The following is a 20,541-nucleotide window of genomic DNA, read 5'->3' as shown; positions in this document are numbered from 1 at the left end:
AATTTGTGAATTACGTTTCCCCCCTCCCATGCATGTTTCAGTGCCTGGATTTGGCTGCTGCAGCTGCACATCACAGGTCATTGTGACATGCAGGGGAGTGGGGAAACATTATAATTACCACAGGAGATGGGGATTTCTTCCAGTCCCCGGGACTGGAACACATCAGAAACTTGTATGAATAAAAAGACATTTCACAGCAACAAGACCTCTAATATGGGCCATACAGGTAGGAATAGATTTACATTTCTATCACCTGTATGCTCATAGTAGAGGTCAGATAAGCGCCAGGGGGTGACAGATTCCCTTTTAGATAGGAACAGTGTGGTGGTTATAGCTATTCAGGGTGGACAGTGGTGGTTATAGTTCATAATGGCGGACAGGGTGGAGGAAATTTTTTATAGGTTATAACAGTATGGAGGCCTTGTACCAAAGTAGGGACTTTTCATATTTAAATGAGTATTATTTTATTACATTTTTCAGAGAACCCCTTTAAGTACATGGTGTGAGTTGTAGGTTAAAGAAATACAATTGTATATGGGGATGACCTCCCATTGCATCCAACTGGCAACTAAAAATGAAACAGAGTTGGCATTTTAGGAATGTGACGGGAGATCACGCTCATCGTGTTAGTGGGTTCAGCTACCCCATGAGATCATTAGCTGCACTGTGACATCCCAGTTTACATGGTGCAGCTCAGCACTAGCCACATAGAGGATAGATAATACCACGACAGACATAAGGATAGGGTCACAGCCTGTAACCCCACATACCAGCGAGCCATTAGCCCTCCTCAGCACCGCCTGAGGCACTGACGGCACACAAAACAGCTGCTGTAAGAGCTGTTCGGAGGGGTGTGATCAGAGGAAGCCACGCCCTACCATGTGACGTGACACTACGTGTGGGAGGGGCTCGAGCTCCCTGTCTAGTGCGGCAGAGAAAGGGCTGCACGCGGGAGGAGATGGGGCCGCTCTACGTGTTACTTGTGGCCGCCATTCTCTACCGGCCGAGCGCCGGGAGCGAGGCCACCATCACCGTTACTCTTGCTCCGCAGGCAAGCAGCACGGCCCCGTCCGGACTGGACTCGGCACAGGCGGTCAACACTCAGCGCCACAACCTATTTCTTCTATTCGATCGCTATGGAGAGAGTAACCAGAGCATGACACTGGCCGGCTTCCGGAAACTGATCCACAGCCTCGGCGTGATACTGAAGAGCAATCACACTAAGCCCCACCACGACCACCATCATCCGGGTCATCCTCATCACCACAACCACCACCATCATCACCATCCGCATCATCATCGCGATCATCACTCGTCTGCTTCCGCCCCAGTGGAGCACGGACACACGACCTGTGAGGAGACCAGGAAGAGGCGGCATGTCGCCGGTCCAGAGAGATCTGCCAGCGTCCCTGGCACTGCTGGAGGGGCAGAGGTGAGGATCACCCTACAGGAGAGTGTCTGTATTACAGAGGCGATGGGGCAGTGTCACACTGGTCACTGTGTGCCCCCAGATAGCACCACCACACTGGCTGCTAATGGGCCATTCATCAGTGATCTGCCCTTGTCCCTGGCACAGCGGGCACTGCTGGAGGGGTAGAGGTGAGGATCACCGTAAAGGAGAGTGTCTGTATTACAGAGGAGATGGGGCAGTGTCACACTGGTCACTGTGTGCCCCCAGATAGCACCACCACACTGGCTGCTAATGGGCCATTCATCAGTGATCTGCCCTTGTCCCTGGCACAGCGGGCACTGCTGGAGGGGTAGAGGTGAGGATCACCCTACAGGAGAGTGTCTGTATTACAGAGGCGATGGGGCAGTGTCACACTGGTCACTGTGTGCCCCCAGATAGCACCACCACACTGGCTGCTAATGGGCCATTCATCAGTGATCTGCCCTTGTCCCTGGCACAGCGGGCACTGCTGGAGGGGTAGAGGTGAGGATCACCGTAAAGGAGAGTGTCTGTATTACAGAGGAGATGGGGCAGTGTCACACTGGTCACTGTGTGCCCCCAGATAGCACCACCACACTGGCTGCTAATGGGCCATTCATCAGTGATCTGCCCTTGTCCCTGGCACAGTGGGCACTGCTGGAGGGGTAGAGGTGAGGATCACCCTACAGGAGAGTGTCTGTATTACAGAGGAGATGGGGCAGTGTCACACTGGTCACTGTGTGCCCCCAGATAGCACCACCACACTGGCTGCTAATGGGCCATTCATCAGTGATCTGCCCTTGTCCCTGGCACAGCGGGCACTGCTGGAGGGGTAGAGGTGAGGATCACCCTACAGGAGAGTGTCTGTATTACAGAGGAGATGGGGCAGTGTCACACTGGTCACTGTGTGCCCCCAGATAGCACCACCACACTGGCTGCTAATTGGCCATTCATCAGTGATCTGCCCTTGCACCTGGCACAGCAGGCACTGCTGGAGGGGTAGAGGTGAGGATCACCCTACAGGAGAGTGTCTGTATTACAGAGGCGATGGGGCAGTGTCACACTGGTCACTGTGTGCCCCCAGATAGCACCACCACACTGGCTGCTAATGGGCCATTCATCTGATCAGCAATAATCAGAATCACTCTAATTACCAGGGCTGTGGAGTCTGTAAGCCAAACATCTGACTCCATGATTTCGACTCCCTCATACATGGCTCATGTTTAAGTGATAAATTTACTGTAGAACAGATTCATCTCCGCTAAAAGTCTAGACCTTTAGATCAGGAATAGGATGGACATTTATAGGACATTTCATAACTTTCCCAAATTCTTATGAAAAAATATTCCACCCAAACTGCATTGAACTACTGTACCCAATTTATTATATATTTTAGGAGTGTGAGTCGGTCCATCTTATACCGACTCCACCAAAATGGACACCGACTCCACAGCCCTGGTTATTACAGCATATAACTGGGGTTAGCCTATTTTCATTTTCTGGGAATGTGAACGTCAAGGAAGTAAGGGGAGCGCTGCTACTTGCTAGAGTGCTATCTTGTATTTCGGGCACCTGTATTGATGCCATCTCCTGCCCAAGAAGCGCTATACATGACCATAGACCTATAGCTCTTTGTTGGCAGATCTTGTGTCCTGTTATAGATTGTGAATTAAGTTCTAATGGTGAATCTTGTGAGACTAAGGTTATGTTCACACGCGTGTTTTTTTTCTGCTGCAAATCTGCTGACAACTTTTCTCTGGCAGGAAACAGCTGTGTCAAAAAATGCAGGTTTTGATGCATTTTTGCAGCGTTTTTTTTTTCCACTGTCCTTCTGTCTTTATTTAGGCATGCACATAAAGTTCTGTGAAAAAAAAAAAAAGAATCCCATTCTATTTCCCATCAAAAACTCTGCAAAAAATGCAGGTGCGTTTTTTGCTGCGTTTTGTTTCACCATCCATTACTTCCTATGGGTGAAAAAACGCTGAAAGAAGTGACATTGCTCTATTTTCCAAAAACGCAAGCAAGGCAGAAAATATTCATCAACAGAAAGCAATGTGTGAACAGCGTATTCTGGTTTCTCATACATTTTCTGGTACTGGTAGACGCAGCTGAAAATTTGCAGGAAAAATCTGCTGCAAAATACGCAGCAAAACACAAATTGTGTAACACATAGCCTGAGGAGTACGAGTAACCCCACGTGGAGGAGGACAGTAACTAGTATGTACAGTAGGGGAGGTGACCCCCGTTGGCTTTGCTGTAGATGTGACCTGTCTCCTTTGATTCTAGTGTCTGAATGCCTCCAGACTGCTGACCGTGCATGGTATGGATATGCATATGCTCCTTGGTGCACACGAGTTTGGCTTCATATGTCCAGCTATTATCAATCAGATTGACAGGGCGTCCTGCGTGCCTGGAGCAGAGGAAGAACACATGGCAGAAAACAGCCAAGTTGTATACTCCAAGAAAAAAGGTAAGTAGGCAAACTTGATCTGAAGGGCACCTCCATTATTAGAGTTACTCCCATCTTCTTAGGTTGGTTTTGTCGGACAGTGCTTGTAAATACAAGCTTTTTTTCTAATATACTGACTTTTAAAATTTTCATTCATTGAGATATTAAAGGCTGCGTGCCCACTATGCGTTTTTCAAGCGTTTTTGCCGCTGAATTTCCGCAGCGAAAACGCTTAAAAAACGCTTGGTAATATGTGCCGCATGGTCCCCAATGATAATCCGCATGTGCTGCGGATTATCATTGCGGAAAAATACGCAGCATGTCCATTAATTTTGCGGACACGCAGCGTAATCGCCGCCATTGACTTGCATTGGACTGCGTGACATCCGCATCATTGCATCTGCACATGCGGATATCACACTGTTCAATGTGCGGATGGTACCCAGGTCTGGAGGCGAGGAGACTCTCCTCCAGACCTGGGTACCATAGAACCTGTTAAAAAAAAAAAAAATTTAAATAAAAAATAAAGATTATACTTACCTTCTGATGTCCTCCCGGTGTTTTCTCTCCTCCGTCTGGTCTGCTATATGGGTCGCGGTGTTGTGAAGGACCTGCCATGACGTTATTGAGTCATGTGACCTGTCACCGCAGGTCCTTCTCAACACCGCGAGCTTCCCAAGACACCGGACGCAGCGGAGAAAACACCGGGAGGACATCAGAAAGTAAGTATAATCTTTTTATTTTTTTTTATTTTTTACCATTCTTATTCTTTTTTTTTTTTTTTATAACTAAATTGGTCACACTACTATAAATCCATGCCGGTTGCATGAATTTATATAGTGTGACCAAGTTGTCAAGCACTTTTCCAAGTGATGCTAAAATCGCGTGGAAAAGCGCTTGATAACACACATGCAAAAACGCTTGACAGACGCTTCTACCTGGCGGGAAAACCGCATGTAAAATCCGCATGCGTTTTTCCTGCCAGGGAGAAGCGGAAAAAATATGCAGCATTTCTGCATCATGGGCACATAGTCTAACACTTTTTGTTCACAGCTCGTTGTCTTGGAGACCGACCACCACAGCTAGACAGTGGAACAGGCTCAATGCTTACAAGCTCTTTTCTAGTGAGCTTGTAAGCACTGTTTTGAAACTAGCCATGATTGTTGGAGTGCGCTGTTACCTTTTATTCCCAGCTTCAGCGCAGTGCTTACATGTTAGACTACAGCAGTGGCTGGTCTCCTAGGCAATGAGCTGTAAACAAAAGAAATGTGAGTGTCTGAGAGACTGCTGCAAATTTAAATCAAATAAATTGTGAAAGGCGTTGTTTTTACATTCATAATCTGACTATGTCCATCTATAAAGATGGGAATAATCCTTTCAATAAAATAAGGAAATTATTCTACAAATAAGAAGAAAGCAGGGCCTCCTAAATGTTCTCTGATTACTGACACCGTATTGTCACCGTGGTTCTTTTCTGTGCCTGTAACGTGATTACGGAGCTGTCGGGACTTTATAACATTGGGCAGATTTCTACCTGATTTTTATGCAACGTGCGCAGTGTCTGCAGTGAAAGAACAGTGCCTGCGCTGGGGGGATTCAGAAGTCTGCAGTCACACAGAGTAACTGCAGATTTATCAATTTAGACCGGACAGCATGATTCATTGTTCATCAGCAACCGTGACCACCTCTATAAAAGCAGAAGTTTTTTTCAGTTTGCTGGTCTGGAGCAGTCCTGAGTTTAAAAAAAAAAAAAAAACCTAGCTGCAATTGCATAGCCGGATTCCTCTAGTGATGCTACGTATTTTCTCATGTGTTTTATCTGAGGATGTATTTACCCAGTTGTAAGTCCTTCTAATGGACCAGATGTTTGTCCTGATGCATAAAACTGGAATTTTCCCTCACACTATTTTAATTAATGAACAAAAGAGAGACCTAGCTCAAACCAATAGTTGGTGACACCACCCTTTGCCTTCAACACAGCATCAATTCTTCTAGGTACATTTGCACTCAGTCTTTGAAGAAGCTCGGCAGAGAGGTTGTTCCCCACACATTTTGGAGAACAAACCACAGATCTTCTGTGGATGTCGGCTTGCACAAATCCATCTGTCTTTTCATGTTATCCCAGACAGACTCTATGTTAAGATCAGGGCTCTGTGGGGGCCATATCATCACTTCTAGGACTCCTTGTTCTGAAGGTACTTCTGAATTACCCTCGCTGTATGTTTGGGGATATTGTCATGCTGCAGAATAAATTTGAAGCCGATCAGGTGCCTCCCTGATAGTATTCCATTTTGGATAAGTATCTGTTTTTTATTTACCACTGTTTAGTACACCATTAACCTTGAACAAATCCATTTGCTGAACTGCAGCCTCAAACTTGCAAGGAATCCACCATGCTTAATTGTTGCCTCTAAAAACTCATTGTATCACTCTTTGGAGAATAAATGGTGTTCTGTTATGAGTCAAAATTTTTAATATTTGGCTGTCACTCCAGAGCACCTGCTACCATTTTTCTACACCTCTGTTCCTAGGTTTTCATGCACAGCTGAGTCGCTTAACCTTGTTTCCATTTATGGTTTTTGTTGCCACAAATTCTGCCATGAAGACCACTTTTGGTCAAACTTCCCTGTACACTTGATGGATGATGAGTCCCATTGGTTGCTGCCATTTGAGCTGATGGCACTGCTGGACATCTTCCAATTTCTAAGGAAAATAATCATAATGTGTCTTTCATCTGCTGCACTAAGTCATTGATTAATCAAGACTGGTGTGAACAACAAGAGTCAGACACTCCTAATTTATTAAGAAGTGCACAACTTTTAATGAATCGGGAGCATCTGAAAAGTGGTGTACGCCATGCTAGAAATCTTACTCTTGCTAGGGACTGGTATATGATGCTTGGAGTAAGGAATGCCAATGTGTCATGAATTGAGCGAGCTGGGGCGTCATGTCTCCATTCCGCCCCAGCTCCCCCATTTTAGCGGAGCTGGTAGAAGCTATAGTCAAAACTCCAGAAGCCGCAAAGTCTTCGTGCTACTCTGTGATTCTCAAAAAGATTGTGACTTTTCAAGACTTTACGCCAGAATTCTGACATGCTTGCTTTGAATCAGGGTCTATGTTTCATTGGCTGCCCACTTTTACAGTCCTCACCGCTTAATATTTCTTGGTGCGTCTTCAAAAGATCTTGAACAGCACATCTTGAACCCCCAGTCTGCTTGGAAATCTTTTCCTGGAGATGACTTAACTGATCAGTATAACTACCTTGTGTCTTGTTGCTGTGCTCAGTCTTGCCATAGCGTATGCTCTGTGACATGAAACTCTCTTCCGCAACCTCACCTTTGTAGCAGAGTTTTTTTGTTCCTTACCCAGTTTTAAGCCTCCTACACAGCTGTTTTACTTTCAGTTAATGACTGTGCTCATATGTAAATGATCATCATTATCACCTGTTTGGTATAATTGGTTAATTGTACTCCTGATTCAAAGCTAACAAAATCCCTGACATGTGCAAGTATACCTAGAAGGATTGATGCCGTTTTGAAGACAAACGGTGGTCACACCAAATATTGATGCAATTTAGATTTCTCATTTGCTCATTCACTTTGCATTTTGTTAATAGATAAAAATAAACTATTAACACTTCGATTTTTAAAGCATTCTTACTGTGCAGCCTTTTTACTACACCTCAAAAATATGTTAAGACCAGGCTCAACTATGAAAAGTAGGTGCCAGGAACACAACGTAGTCCAATAAGTAAAATTAGGTTCCGGCACTCATGAACAGATACAAGGAGTCAATAGTTTCAATTCCAAAAAGTTCCTTTTAATGATTCTCCAATAGGTAGCTGCCCAACGTTTCAACCCCACCGGGGTTTTCATCAGGGGCTTCAAATCAACTGATGCAAGATCATGAAAACAAATAAAGAAAAACATAATATTAATGCTAGAAAAGCTAACATAATAGTGGGAAAACCACGGATTTGTGTACATTTTGATAGTAGATGAATGTATATTGTTAAACATAATGACGAAGAAGCTGAAAGAAATGGGACAACATCCCACAAAACAAGACAATAGAGCAAGTATTATACTGTGGAATGCATTAAGGAATAATATCCATATAACACAGTGAGACATATGTCTACAGTATATATACTCCATATGAGACATAAGACAACAGACCCGAAACGGAGAAGTAAAGGAGATATAACAGAAATATGTAAATACCCAAGATTGTAGGTTTTTAACCAATGCAGGTGGAGAGTCTTCCGAAACAGTATGGGATACCCAGGCAGCTAATGCTGCTACTAATGATAGTAAAGAAAGAGACCCATATAAAACAGCAATATAATGAATGTAATGCTAAATATAGTTAAATGAGAGTATACCTACCAATAGATTAAGGTGTCAGGTGTATCACCTAAAATGGGTGTTGGAGGTGTTGCCACCAGGGACTGCAAGATAACTGCGCTTGCCAGTCTAGGGATGAAATGGGTCCTTATCAATAAAATTGTCCAAGGATGCATGATAACATAAAGACAAGATTCCACTATGTTGGTGGAACATACCTGTGTGCTTCAAAGTGCGTCTTGTGACGGTGGCTGTGGTGTACTGTGCATGCAGCTATCAGGCATGAAATAGCGCTATACCCTGTGCTGTGTGTCCAATTTCCGGAGTTTTAGAACGTAACTTCCGGTTTGATGGAACGCATCATCGAGCGAGCTGCGTGTTTCCGGACTAAATCTCGTAATGGAACACAAGCTATGCGTTCCACTGCCTAGCTGGGGACAATATATGGTATACCATAACTGAATAACGCAGTATGTATATATTAATGTCCATATGGGGAAGGATGATAACAAAGCAGAGGAACAAAGAGGGGAAAGAAAAGGGGGGTGGGAGGGAAAAAGGAGGAAGAGGGGCAGAGTGAGCATGACATACACTGTGGAATACACCGATAACATAATAAGGTAAATGAAGAAATATATTGGTATCTAATACATTGAGATTGTAACAAAGGATATATGGTCTCATATTCATCGTTAACCTGGAAGGGACAAATCATGTTTATACATGTAGGGTCTGGAAGGAAAAAAGAATAAATATTAGTATAGTGTCAGGGAAACAAATACGGCATTAATATAAGGGAATGAAAGAACTAGTAACAGACCATATAGAGAGCTCTCTCATGGTCAATATGACAAAAAGGGGGGAAAAAGTGCTCAAACTTGGATCTCGTACTCTCTATTGAGACCGTGTGGTTCCAACGTTTTCAAGGTAAAAATCCAAAAAGCTTCTCTATCCTTGAGTATCTGTATCCTATTCCCGCCCCCCTCCTACTAGGCGGGACATGATCAATAACCTGAAAGCGAAGCTGTGCAATTGAGTGGTGGTGTGTGGAAAAATGATTGGGGATGGGTAAAAGATTGTACTTACATCGGATAGTGGATTTATGTTTGCTAATGCTCTCTCGGATATGCTGGGTGGTCTCCCCAACATATCTGAGACCGCACGGGCACTTGATCAAATACACCACAAAAGAGGATTCGCATGTAAAATATCCCTTAATGGGGAACCTCCTGCCTGATGATGGATGAGTGAAGAAACTGCCTTTTGTCATGTTGGAACACTGGCGGCACCCCAAACATGGGAAGTTGCCCATGCGAGGCACTGCCAGAGTCCTCTGACATATATTAGTATGAAAACTGACAATATCAGCCCTCACCAACCTATCTCTCAAATTTGGTGGTCTCTTGTTGCATATCTGAACAGGCTGCTGAAAATCAATTATTTTCGGGTAGGATCTGCCTAATACCGACCAATGATCTCGGAGAATATCCTGAATCAATGTCTGATATGGATGGTAGGTATTTACAAAAATCATCCGATTTGATATCGGTGTGCGTTGTCTCGATTCCAATGATGGAAAAGAGACAAGGTGGGTATCCTCTGTTGATAAATTTTTGTCCCATCTCCTCGTGAAGTCGAATTTTGAGGGAAGGGTCTGACACTATTCTGCCGACTCTTGTGTGTTGTGAAATTGGAAGAGATTTTTTTTACATGTCTGGGATGACAGCTGGTATAATGTAATAAAGCATTCCGATCCGTCGATTTGACAAATAGGTCAGTGGTAAGATGTCCCCTGTCATCCACAATAACCATAATGTCAAGAAAATTGATATGACATCTGTCATAGTTCAGAGTAAAGGAAATACGCGGTGTACAGCCATTGAGATATGCAAAAAATTCTTTTAGTTCTATTTCATCTTTATCCCAGATAACAAAAACGTCATCGATGTAACGTTTCCATAGCCTGATGCCTGGATGTGTACCCGTGTCTGGTGATACATATTTCTCTTCAAAATATGCCATAAAGATATTAGCATAGGGAGGGGCCATGTTGGAACCCATGGTTGTCCCTTGTTTCTGTATATAAAATCTGTCACCGAATAGAAAAAAATTGTTATGCAGAATAATGTCAGATCCCTACAAAGGTCTTTAAGGGACTGTGGAAAATTACTATATTTGTCCAGGAACCATGTGAGTGCCTCTAAGCCTAGATCGTGATTAATAGACGTATACAAACTGTTCACGTCTAATGTGACTAAAATAGACCCTGGAGGAATTGTATCAAGTTGACTTAGATGTAACAAAAAATCGGATGAATCTTTGATATATGATGGGATAGCTGGTAGAAGTGGTGTTAGAATTTTCTCCACTGTTTTTGCAAACGGAGAGAGTGAGGAGTCTGTGGATGCAACAATCGGGCGTCCAGGTGGAAACTGTAGGTTTTTGTGGATTTTAGGGAGTGTGTAGAACACTGGAGTGATGGGATGTTTATCAGATAATCAGATAATTTTTGGTCGATGACTCCTAAATTCGATAGTGTCTCTACCTTAGTGCGAATCAACTGACTGATGTGGGATGTGGGGTTATCTGAAACCATGGTATACACATTTGGATCACTCAGTTGCCCTTCAATCTCTCCGATATAATAGGAGCGGTCCATGACTACTATGGCGCCCCCTTTGTCCACTGGTTTTATAATAATTTGATCATTCGTGGAATCTTGTCTTTATGTTATCATGCATCCTTGGACAATTTTATTGATAAGGACCCATTTCATCCCTAGACTGGCAAGCGCAGTTATCTTGCAGTCCCTGGTGGCAACACCTCCAACACCCATTTTAGGTGATACACCTGACACCTTAATCTATTGGTAGGTATACTCTCATTTAACTATATTTAGCATTACATTCATTATATTGCTGTTTTATATGGGTCTCTTTCTTACTATCATTAGTAGCAGCATTAGCTGCCTGGGTATCCCAATCCCATACTGTTCCGGAAGACTCTCCACCCTCATTGGTTAAACACCTACAATCTTGGGTATTTACATATTTCTGTTATATGTCCTTTACTTCTCCGTTTCGGGTCTGTTGTCTTATGTCTCATATGGAGTATATATACTGTAGACATATGTCTCACTGTGTTATATGGATATTATTCCTTAATGCATTCCACAGTATAATACTTGCTCTATTGTCTTGTTTTGTGGGATGTTGTCCCATTTCTTTCAGCTTCTTCGTCATTATGTTTAACAATATGCATTTATCTACTATCAAAATGTACACAAATCCGTGGTTTTCCTACTATTATGTTAGCTTTTCTAGCATTAATATTATGTTTTTCTTTATTTGTTTTCATGATCTTGCATCAGTTGATTTGAAGCCCCTGATGAAAACCCCGGTGGGGTTGAAACGTTGGGCAGGTACCTATTGGAGAATCATTAAAAGGAACTTTTTTGGAATTGAAACGATTGACTCCTTGTATCTGTTCATGAGTGCTGGAACCTAATTTTACTTTTTTTTTTTTCACACCTGGTATGCATTCTTCTGGGAAGAATTTTCCCAAGCTTTTGAAGTCAGTGGAAATGTGACTATTCAGCCAAAAGAGCATTTGTGTCGTCAGACGCTGTTGAACGACAAGATCTCCTTCACGATTTCCTTTTTTAAATTCTCTTAAAGGGATGTATTTCAGGGCTCTGTGCAGACTGATCGAGTTCCTCCATGCGCTTGCCCAACCATATCTATATGGACCTTACTTTGTGTACCGGGGCGTAGTCAGGTTGGCACAGAATGGGGCCTTCCAAAAAAGTTGGAAACAGATTTTGCGTTATGGCTTTGGGGCGAGCATTTCGGAACAAGTATCGATACTCTTGCAGCCATTTATTTTTTAAATCTCAAATCATGCCACCGAATCTTCTCTCCACATCAGTATAGATGATGGCCGTAATGGTTACCACCTGACACTTGAGTATTACAGACTGACAGAACTGCTTTGATAATTAAGTTGCTACTAAGGTTTCTGAATGAATAACACTACTTTTTTTTTTTTTTTTCCCAGCTTGGATTGGCGGCTTTATAGCGATCACTATTATTAGTGTACTGTCGTTACTGGGAATCATCTTGGTTCCTCTTATGAACAAGGTTTTCTTCAAATTTCTATTAAGTTTCCTGGTGGCATTGGCAGTTGGCACATTGAGCGGAGATGCTTTTTTACACCTCCTTCCACATGTAAGTGATTCTTTAAGTCCTATATAAATGACAGCGGTTCTTCTTCTTTTTTTTTTTTTCTCCCTCTTAAATTGATTTTTAGTGTTGTGTGATTATTATCCTCTGTGTCAAATTCTATTTATGTGGTCAAAATCGTGATTATTTCCACTGGCTAGTTACAGAATGTAGTATTTACATTTTTACTCTGAAATGACGTTAAGCTGGTAAGTATGGTGTTAAATAATGAGGTAAGAGTTACTGGAATACTTGGGCTGTGTTCATATGCAGTGTTTATGCAGCATTTTTCTTTTGTGCAGAAAAAAGCTGTGTTTTACACTACCAACAAAAGCTGAGATTTCAGGAATCTCGTGCACACTATTTTTTTTTTTTTTTTCTTCCTGACTGAATTTGAGAACTGCAGTGTTCTTTAAATCTGCAGCATGTCAACTCTTTGTGTTCTTCACCCATAGAAAGCAATAACATTGCAAAAACCACAGTAAACACTTTTTACTGCGTTTTTGCAGCAGACTTATTCACCAAAAACCAACATTAATAAACATGTACTGTAGACATATCACAAGTAATCCACACTCAGAAAAAATCATAAGGCCTGCATTTTTTAACTCCGCATTTTGAGGCCACGATCACATGTTAAGTATTTGGTGAGTTTTTACCTCAGTATTTGTAAGCCAAAACCAGGAGTGGGTGATAAATACAGAAGTGGTGACGTGTTTCTATTATACTTTTCCTCTGATTGTTCCTCTCCTGATTTTGACTTAAAAATACTGTGATATGCAGAAGTAGTGCTGTTCCTTCAAAAGCATCCAGCAACTAATACAAATAACGCAAGCACTGGAGACAGGAAGTGTTGTGTTTCAGAAGCATCCAGCAACTATTACAAATAACGCAAGCACTGGAGACAGGAAGTGTTGTGTTTCAGAAGCATCCAGCAACTATTACAAATAACGCAAGCACTGGAGACAGGAAGTGTTGTGTTTCAGAAGCATCCAGCAACTAGAGGGGTTAACAGTCACAGGAGACAGGGAGTGTTTTAGCAGAGCCCCATGGGCATTGTGGGGAACTTGTTATTGTAGTCTGGCTGAAGCCGAAGAGAAAGGTGATGTTATCTGGATCTGACAGCAGGCAACTGAACAGAATTCAGATCAGGAGAGAAACTAAACACAGGTCAGAAACTCCCTGAACTAACAGTGCGGAGTATTATCGGGCAGGAAGATAAGGACTGGAAGGAATTGTGTCACAGGGATCATCTCCCTCATCAAACTCTGTCTCACTCCATCTCCATGCAGGATAAAGAATGCTGTGTACTATTGTGTCCTTGTGAAGGAAAAACTTGTGGTTATGTATGCATAGAAGTGTGCTGCTAAGAGATCTAATTTATGCTGCTGAAGAGACTGTAATACTCTGCCTTGTGAAGAAACTACTGTATTGTTACTGGAATCGGTTGCTCAAGAAACTCACTGTACTGTAATGAAGATTGTTTCTGTAATATCCCTGAATTGCACTGGCCGTGCTTCAGATTAAATTCCACTGTTAAACTGCTGAAAAAGACTCTTGTCAGATGTGTCTGGTCAGCAATTGAATCTATTGTGTACCTGAGAGAAGCTGCAGCCTATGGTCGCCCTGAGTAACGTTTCCCCCAGGATTCCAAAGAATTCATGATACCCGTCTCGCCCTAACTAAATCTAGCGGCGTGCGTGTAATAATACTGATGTAAAAAAACTCATCAAATACTTAACGTGTGCACGTGGCCTTACTGCCAAAAGAGGGGGTTTTGGCTGCAGAAAGAAAATGCTGCGTGTGAACATATCCGTAATGTTACTAAACGTGCATAAACAGAGAAGTAAAGGACCATCAACACTGCATCTGCTGTCTAGAGGATTTCCTGATTAAAGCCTTATTATTGCCATACAGCATCTGTTGCCCAAGGTTTCTATATTAAATAAGAGAAAAAAACTGACATGTCCAAAATGAAATTATTTTTTTTTAGCTGGGGTCTTCTGAGCAGCCAGCTGTAGTGAAGGTCCACACTGGTTGGGTTAGGATCAATACCTCTTCATTTCAGTGATTATGGTCACACATTTATGACATTGAAATCAATGATGTTACTTATAAATAAAAAGTCCCCATTACTGAGGTGATACGTATGGTCTTTGGTGAGAACAGGACGAACAGTACTGCAGTAAGTCACTGTTGGCAGTGCTCCCTTGCATAGGAATCTGCTGGTACATGGGGACATTAAACACCTGAAAGCAGTATTAGCGGCTAACATGAAGCTTTGGCCGGATTTCCATGATCAGGCAATACCTAGAATAGTATTGAGTACAAGAATCGCATGGCATCGCCATATGCAATTTGCATATTTTCTTATAGTAAATGTAAAAATATATCCACAAATAGAACGTAGAATTAGAACAAGGAGTCTGCACTCCAATTAAATTCCAGTGCCCAGAAGGAATTTAATATCCAAAAGAAGTAAAACCTTCAGCACTTAGGTAGAATGAATGTGGATAATTTTATTTCAAGGTGATTTTATTTCAATTTTTTAACCCATGAGACAGAGCAATATGCCAACATTTTGGCCTTAACATTAGGCCTTTATCAAGACAGTCTGCCATTCAAAATATAACCTACTCATTAGAACCCAGCCAAATATTCAACAATGGCCCCAATGTATCAAAATGTTTACGCCAGAAAACCAGTGTGAAACACTGAAAACTCACAATTTTTGCATAACAGAGTTGCACAAAAATTTAGCGACTTTTGGTGTTTATACCACAGTATTGGTCCGCTCTGCCTAAATGGTTTGATCTGTGGAGGGGATGGGGCGTAGCTACACCAGCCCTCAAATTCCTGAATAGTGGCAGCATTTCTAGAGGGGTGCATGCCACGTAGTGAATTCAGCACATCGTATCAGTGGTGTGCGCCTCGCCAGAAATGCTGGCTCTGTTGGTTCCTGCACTCCCCTCATTAAGTCCTAATGAATCGTGGAGTCGGTATAAAATGGACAGACTCCTAAAATATATAATAAATTGGGTACAGTAGTTCAATGCAGTTTGAGTGGAATATTTTTTCATAAGAATTTGGGAACGTTATGAAATGTCCTATAAATGTCTGCCCTATTCCTGATCTAAGGGTCTAGACTTTTAGCTGAGATGAATCTGTTCTACAGTAAATTTATCACTTAAACATGAGCCATGTATGAGGGAGTCGTGGAAATTGAGGAGTCGGAGGTTTGGCTTACAGACTCCTCAGCCCTGCTAGCTAGCCTATTTATATACACATTTTCAGATTTTTTATAAGCATGCAAATGGCTTATGGCGGTGCCAGGTTCTTGTTTCTTTTTTGTATTAAATAAATTTGAAGAATCTAGTTTGTGAGGAGGATGGTTTAGACCTCATGCAGTCGTCGGTGATTTTTCATCAGTGTTCTCTGGATCCCAGTTTTTCAATATTCAGTCATTTGGTCAGTGTCTAAATTTTTACCATCAGAATTTTATCAGTGATTTTCACGTATGAATAAATGACAGTGTTTCTCCTATCCATTGCTGTGTTAATCTAGGACAGAACACACTGACGTCGTCCGTGTGCTATTTGTGATGTTTTCACGGACCCATAGATTTGTATGGGTCCGTGACACTGATAAAAAAAAAAAGACATGTCTCTGTGACTTTTTTTTTTTTCTTATTTGCTGACAAAATGAAATAAAAACCTGAATTTGGAGAACGTACCTTGTTTGAGTTTTGTGATTTTTGTTTGCGTGGCCTCTGTATGGCTGCGTTTCTCCATTGGGACAGGACTTCTTATCTGTAACTCTGGGAAAGCTGCAGTAATGGCAAAGAAAGCTCCTAGCACAGATGTTATATGTGGGATATTAACAGAATTCACTTTCTTTTTATTCCTTCCTCCAGTCCCAGTCAGGACATTACCATAGTCATGGTGGATTCGTGAATAAAACTCATGAAGATGAAATGAAAGCCGATTCTCACTTGGATGGAACGCTGAAGGGTCTGACCGCCCTGGGAGGTCTCTATTTTATGTTCCTTGTGGAGCATTTGATCACATTGATCAAGCAATATAAAGACAAAAAACAGAAGGTACAAATCTCTGCCAGAACAATGGTCTCTGGGCATTATATATACGGTTTTGAGTTGGGGTGAATTCACACTAAACGGATATTGTATTTTTCTGATTATAAGACACACTTTTTTAGCCCTGAAAACTGAGGCTAAAAATTCTAGTGTCTTTATAGTGTAGAGTTGCTTATAAAGAGTGCTGGGGAGTTTTGTGGCTGTGCAGTGGATGATATCCTCTTGTGAAAGTCTTTTCACCTTTTTGTGCTGGGGTCAGCAGCCATGCTTCTGCATTTCCCCAGGAGTGTGGTGAGTGGGGGAGGGGAGCCAGCAAGGATGGCTCCATGCTCTGCAGTGATTAGGAGGCATCTGTGACTGTTCTGCTCCCTCTGCCCTCCATTGCTATCAGCGGTGTGATTGCTGGGGCCGTTATGTGGATGAGGGTCACTTTGCAGGAGCTGAGAAGGTCTCTGCACCCTGCTCTCAGCTTCAGAATCTGGGGAGCAGGTTGCAATGAAGCCCCTGGCTGCTCCATGACAGGTTTTAGGCCATGTTCACGTGATCAGTATTTTACCTCAGTATCACCCACTCCTGATTTTGGCTTATAAATAAATATAGAAGTGGTGACGTGTTTCTATTATACTTTTCCTCTGATTGTTCCACTCCTGGTTTTTCTTACAAATATGGAGGTAAAATACTCACCAAATACTAAAGATTGTTGGTCCATGTGGATAATTGGCCTTGTGAACTGGCACACTGGCCATAATGGGTGGGTGCGTGCGCTCTCCTTGTGCGCTCTGTGGCACACACGCCAATATAATACTCTTCTGAACGAGCCATACACAGTGTGTACTCTGTGGAGCAAAAAAATCTACACACACTCTGCATTTTAGTTTCAGCCCCCATTAACTATTATCGATGTGTAATACTCGGATAGCCCTATAAGTGTGTCAGTGATCCCATACTTTTACAACTAAAACTTAGTTGCGTCTCATGGTCCGGTGCAACTTCTAGTCTGAAAATCTAGTACTTTTGTAGAAATTCCTGCGATTGTCTCATTCATTTGATTCGGACTTGTAGAGATCGATGCACTTGATGTGGACACAACCCCATTCATGTGCATGGCACTGTCAACTGCAGAAATTTATGCAGCCGATTTGGCGTGTGTGAATTCTACCAAAGTGTGTATTTGTCAGTGTTTGGTATTGTGGACAAATAATGTGTGATTTATTTATATAGCGCCTTCAGTCTATGTAATAACTTGAGGTAAAACTTACAGAAGGCAGCATGGGGCCGACAGACATGAGCCCTGCCCGTATGTGCTTACGGTTTATAAAGGGGTGGCTAGTTTGAGGACAAAAAAATAACCTATTCTACAGTGAGGGTATAAGTAGGGTTCGAGAATGTCACAAGGAATGAGAGGATTGCAAGAGGCTGCAGTCATAGACAAAATGGAGTTTGCATCTGAACGGAGAATCTGTGAGGGGCTGACCGAGCGAGGTGGGCATTTGAGGAATGTTGGAGAGGGGAGGGTTGTGTAGCAGAGTTAGGCTGGTATCTAGTAGTACATGTGGCTATTAAGAATGGGTTAATAATGTTGGTAGTGTGCCCCTCTGCCAGCTTTCATGTTTCAGCTCAAACTCATGTAGCTTTTCATCTCATGTTTATTTGCTCCATTTTTTTTTTATACATGAATCTTGGATAAACTGTTGCCACCACTAAAAGACTGCAGTTTTTGGTAAAATATTTGCAGTCTATGAATGCAAAGTTACATTTTTGATATCCTCTCTCTCCCTTTCTCACATAGAGACTATGGGAAATGTTCCTTAATTTGGGGCACAATGGGCAAGTAAGAGTGTGGATATTAGTCAAGTGCTACCCAAGGCTACATATGCTAGTGTCAAGAAGCTAGTGGTGGGTTAACAGGGGTATTTCATTTGTGATTGGGGGTGGAAAGGTGACAAGCTCAGTTCTGTCCAGGTTTAACACTAAGAAGTAGATATGCACAGGACCAAAAATCTGACTATCGAAAACAAAGAAAGCTGGTCATTGGTGAATATGGAGAAAGGTTGGAGTACAGAGCCAAGAGGGTATAGTGAAAGTGATAAATTGGGAATCTGAGACACCACAGTATGATCTGAGAGCGCAAGAATCTTGGAGGAGTAAAGATGAATCCAGTGTTAGGCCTACAGGGTAATATATAGATTAAGATAAGACTTAATCCAAGGAGAAAATATCCATAATGTGATCATTTATATGGATGCACGCTGAGAAGGCTGATCACTGAGGTTATCTAGTTGTCTCTGAATAGAGTGCTGCCAGTATAAATCATGGAGGCCAGTGACAGGGAAACGGCAATCCATAATTGCTTTCTTTCTTGTCGTTACTTACCTGAAAATTTATTTGTTGTCCTTCAAGAATCAGAAAAAAAATGAAACTGAAGAGGAATTAGAAATTAAGAAGCAGCTGTCAAATCATTCACATATCGAAGAAAAAGAGGCATCTGAATCGGGTTCCCGTAAGTGTAGCTTGTCTGTTACTGTACTTGTAACCTACACATGAGATACAATGGAGGAACTGCAAACACAAATTAATTTTCCACGGAGTTCTGCTTTAATAAGCTTGCTGCAGATAAATGCAGAAAATGAGGATTGGTATATAGGACAATTTAAAGGGGTCATTTGGTTTGTGGACATGTGACCCAAATAAATGAGCAGATCTCCAAGGTATTTCTAGTTTTTAGTTCTAAGCAGGTATTTGCGTTTACTGAGAGCACATGACAGTCACGTTGGCATATAATGGCTTTAAATGACACTTAAGAAATTGTAAGAGAAACTGCCCCAGAGAAAAATCCATAAAGCTTCATGGCTGATTTTCATGTGATTTAGGTGTTTGCTATTGACATTATTAGAAAGCGGAACCACAGGATGAGTGTCCTGAATTGACATGGATCTGTCTCAGTATGTCCATGGTACTGTGTGTTTTCTTTATTGAAATTCCTGGATTGAGCAGTCTTCTAGTTTCCATTAAATGGGCTTTCTCCCAAAACACACTCTGTTGTTTTTCATACAACGCTCAACAATAAAATTGCAACACCAAGAAGGAAAAGTTTATGGAATTCTGAAACTCACAGGTAATGATATGCATCTCACATTATTCAGTATAGAGCATGAGCACCACGTGCAGAAATTCATGCACGCTTAATGCATTTGGGCTAGCATTTCATAAAGATCCTACACTGGCAGCTCCATTTGCAATTGCCAACCAATGACGTCTTATATGCGGACAATTCCGGACATTGCAGGCCATGGTAGCACATTTAGATCACACAGGCTGCTCACAGTAGCACAAGCAATATGTGGCCTGGTGTTGTCATATTGAATACTTGGACTCTTTCTCGTTCCCCCTTTAAGTCCTCTTTAATGGTGTTGCCATGTGGTCTACAGACCAATCTGAGTCTCAGGCAAAAGTGGAACTCATCACCGAAGACTCCATTCCAATCTTCATTGCCACCTTGCACTGCATCATGATAGCCTGCGGTGCTGGGAGATCAATGAAACACCTGCATCTGGACATCTGGTACGTAGTCCAATGTCGTGCAAACAACTTCTAATGGTTTGTTTGACACCTTAGACTTGGTATGTTACCTCTAATTTCCCTTGCAGTAAAGAATAGATCACAACGCACCATTCTTCGAATCTGACAAGTCAACATGGGCAACAACATGACTTCACAAGGGAACGTCACACCAGTCCTATTCTCATTTTTATTGTGCAATGGCATGATATATACTAGCCAGACTCCTCTCGTCTTCTTTCCAGGTGCCCTAACAGCTCGGTGTTAATTTGATTTGGCTGTGGAAGCAGTAGTACGACCATTTCTTCAAAGTGTCCTAAGAGCCATTTTTCAATGCTACAATGGCCTCAAGCGGCCCGCGTGGCCTAAGTGTGCTACCGTAGTCTGCTGAGTCTTCAGTCTTGTTTTCCATCAAGCGCATCTGGGGTGTCATTGGTCAGCAATTG

The 20,541-nt window shown here is 42.3% G+C and overlaps 1 protein-coding gene across 2 annotated transcripts in view; it reads left to right on the top strand.

Moving 5' to 3' along the window:
* Positions 1 to 865: 865 nt before the first annotated feature.
* SLC39A6 (solute carrier family 39 member 6) overlaps positions 866 to 20,541 on the top strand; it is a 32,117-nt gene continuing 12,441 nt past the window's right edge. Inside the window, exons 1-5 of one of the 2 annotated variants that reach the window (XM_073678602.1) lie at positions 866 to 1,432; positions 3,716 to 3,899; positions 12,281 to 12,450; positions 16,358 to 16,543; positions 18,938 to 19,037. In XM_073678602.1, coding sequence (XP_073534703.1) covers positions 959 to 1,432; positions 3,716 to 3,899; positions 12,281 to 12,450; positions 16,358 to 16,543; positions 18,938 to 19,037 — 1,114 coding nt within the window. In that variant the 5' untranslated portion in view covers positions 866 to 958. The remainder of the gene's footprint in view (positions 1,433 to 3,715; positions 3,900 to 12,280; positions 12,451 to 16,357; positions 16,544 to 18,937; positions 19,038 to 20,541) is intronic. The other variant, XM_073678603.1, reaches the window with a different exon arrangement.

Source organism: Phyllobates terribilis, unplaced genomic scaffold (assembly GCF_046119375.1).
Source record: "Phyllobates terribilis strain yellow unplaced genomic scaffold, ASM4611937v1 Scaffold_4__5_contigs__length_816908805, whole genome shotgun sequence".
Taxonomy (NCBI): domain Eukaryota; kingdom Metazoa; phylum Chordata; class Amphibia; order Anura; family Dendrobatidae; genus Phyllobates; species Phyllobates terribilis.
The sequence above is the reverse complement of the archived record's forward strand: the minus strand, read 5'-3'. Positions and strand labels throughout refer to the sequence as shown.